Source organism: Lepisma saccharinum, chromosome 3 (assembly GCF_977018435.1).
Source record: "Lepisma saccharinum chromosome 3, izLepSacc3.1, whole genome shotgun sequence".
Classification (NCBI taxonomy): Eukaryota; Metazoa; Arthropoda; class Insecta; order Zygentoma; family Lepismatidae; genus Lepisma; species Lepisma saccharinum.
In genome coordinates this window covers 59,522,338-59,524,975 of record NC_139231.1, presented here as the reverse complement: position 1 = coordinate 59,524,975, position 2,638 = coordinate 59,522,338, and the positions used below count along the sequence as shown (strand labels likewise).

The window sequence follows — 2,638 nt, the reverse complement described above, 5'->3', positions numbered from 1 at the left end:
AAGGAGACTGCACCTGGCATCACCGAACGCGCGTGCCAATGAGCCGCGTCGGCTTCCGAGCTTCGACCAATCGCGTGCGTGCCTCGTCCCGCCCTTTCCATCGCCAGCTGCCAGTGTGGCGCGTGCCGCTGCCCGTCGACCCCACTCGCGGGCTCCGATTGGACGCTCGCGGAGGACAGCTTTAAGACCGTTTCGGGAAACCCGGACGCATCAGTTGGAGAGCTCTGTTGCAAGAGAAAGGTTGCGGCTGGACCAGCCTGCGATGTGCGTGTGCGCCGTTTGACTCGAAGTGCTTAGTGTGCTGTGAAGGACAAAGTTTCTGGTATAGTAACCGGCGTCATGCCTCGTGGGTTCCTGGTGAAGCGTCACTACGTGGCGGCGCCGCCGAGGGAGCGTCGGGCGTCCGAAGAAAGCGACACCTACTCGGACGACATGCCCACGGACTTGAGTCGCGACAGACCGGACGACGACGATCTGTGCAAACCCCCGCCCCTGCATCCGCTGACGCCGTACGGCGTCGGGACGCCCGACTCCGGCTTCTCGAGCCCTCTGCAGACTCTCGTCGAAAGGCTGAGGTTCGATCACCACCTGGACCGTCTCTGCCTGTACGCCGACGCTGGCTTGCACCACGAGTACAGCTTCCCGACGCAAGCACTGCCGCTGGCTCTCACCACCAGATCTCATCCCACGTCTCTCCTGTCTCCGCAGTCTCCGTTCTCGTTCTCCATGGACCGAATCGTCCCGTTCTCCCGCAGGAGCCCCCCTCGCTCCCTGAGCCCCGACACCAAAGGCCTGGACCTGTCCATCAAGGCGACGACCCCCATCACCCCTCCGAGCACGCCGTCGCCGTCGTCGCCGACGAAGAGGCGCCTGACGAGCGACGACGTCGTCACGCCGCCTCAGCCGCAAGCGGAGAAGAAGCTGAAGACGACGAAGAAGTCCAAGGCGGTCCGACGACTCAACTTCGACGAGGACAAGACGTCCCCCGTGTCGGGAACCATCATACGGGAACTCGGAGAGGACGAGGCTCCTTTGGTGGTCCGCAAGGGAGACATCGACCCCGCGTACAACGTCGTCGAGATCACGGAGGAAGCGAAGGCGGAGATTGCCAAGATCGAGAATCGAATCGGGGACTACATCTGCCGGCTGTGCAAGGAGATGTACGAGGATGCGTTCAGCCTCGCTCAGCATCGCTGCTCTCGCATCGTGCACGTCGAGTACAGGTGTCCGGAGTGCGACAAGGTGTTCAACTGCCCGGCGAACCTCGCCTCTCACAGGCGATGGCACAAACCGCGTCCGAACGCCGCCAACAATACCAACAATGGTCCCAACGGTGCAGAGACGGATCCGTGCGCCCCGGTCGATCTGGTGAAAAAGGACAAAAGCAGCAACGCACCAAGAGCCGAGGACGCCGAGGAGAGTGGCGACGATGGACCATTCTTCGAGTGCGAGGTGTGCCGCAAGAAGTTCCGACGGCAAGCCTACCTGAGGAAACATCTTCTGACGCACAGGTCCGGAAAAGTCGAGACGCCACCCACCCTCTCTGTCCAGAGGGTGTCCCCGGTTCCACAGCCCCCGGAGTTCTCCGAAAGAAGCCACCCCCTCCACTGTCCCGGCTTCCCGCCGGCGCTGCTTCCCATCCCGTCCTCCCCGTCGGCGACGCCAGAAGAGAAGCACGTCCTCCAGGCGGACCAGAACTCTCGCATGATGCTTCTCCACGTTCCGGAGGTCTCGGCAGCCAACTGACCCCAGTGGTTCCCCTTCCACCCGACGCCCATCTGGCCGCACTCCTTCTGGAACCTCTAGAAGACGGAGCTCGAACCAAGGACCCCGAAGGTATGAAATATGTGAAACAGACGCATGATCTCCAACTAAGCATCAGTGGTTTCAACAACTTATCTAGTCATCATTGTAATCTAGTCATGTGACCGTATCTAGTCATTTATGCATAACGAACGATCTAGTCATGGAAACTTCTCTAGTCATCTAACATATCTAGTCATCTTGCGTAAACAATCTAGTCATCTTACGTAACCGATCTAGTCATTTGATCTGGTCATTGAAATCTAGTCAAGACATATTGCCCACAGAGTGCATTCTGAGACGAGAAATTGTCATCTAGTCAAAAGTTATTTCTCATTTTCTAATGAAGTCAAGTTTCTAGTCATTTAAAACTAGTCAAATACCGAAAGGCGCGTTTTCTAGTCAGTACTATTTTCTGTACGAAGTAACTATGCAACAGAGTAACTATATTGAAGTAATTAAGCGTTGACACTAGGAAAACACTTTATTTTTTAAATTAATATATGTATACGTATACATTCGTAGTTGTTATGTGTTTCATAGGTTTATTTTATAGTTTTATATATATTTTTACGAAAGTATATTGGTGATCAGTGTTCAATTGAACGAGAGAATTAAGATTATCTGTCCGGTAACGATATTCTCTTCCAGAACTTCTCTTCTACCGCCCGTTACCCTTTTTAACACAAGTATGTTAACTCTATTGTTTATAAACTGCTAATAATGCACCTAGTTTACACAGGAATGCATAAAAGAGTACTTTATCACCTACTGTTCTGCGTTATGCACTAAAATGCATCCTTTGAGAAGATTGGGTACCATCCTTTCAAAGAAA

At 53.9% G+C, this 2,638-nt stretch overlaps 1 protein-coding gene across 1 annotated transcript; it reads left to right on the top strand.

The window, feature by feature from the left end:
* The first annotated feature begins 254 nt into the window (after nucleotides 1–254).
* On the top strand, nucleotides 255–1,835 carry LOC145985074 (uncharacterized). The gene has a single exon (XM_083118646.1). The coding sequence runs from the start codon at nucleotides 340–342 to the stop codon at nucleotides 1,744–1,746; it is 1,407 nt and encodes a 468-aa protein (XP_082974772.1). The 5' UTR covers nucleotides 255–339; the 3' UTR covers nucleotides 1,747–1,835.
* Nucleotides 1,836–2,638: the final 803 nt, after the last annotated feature.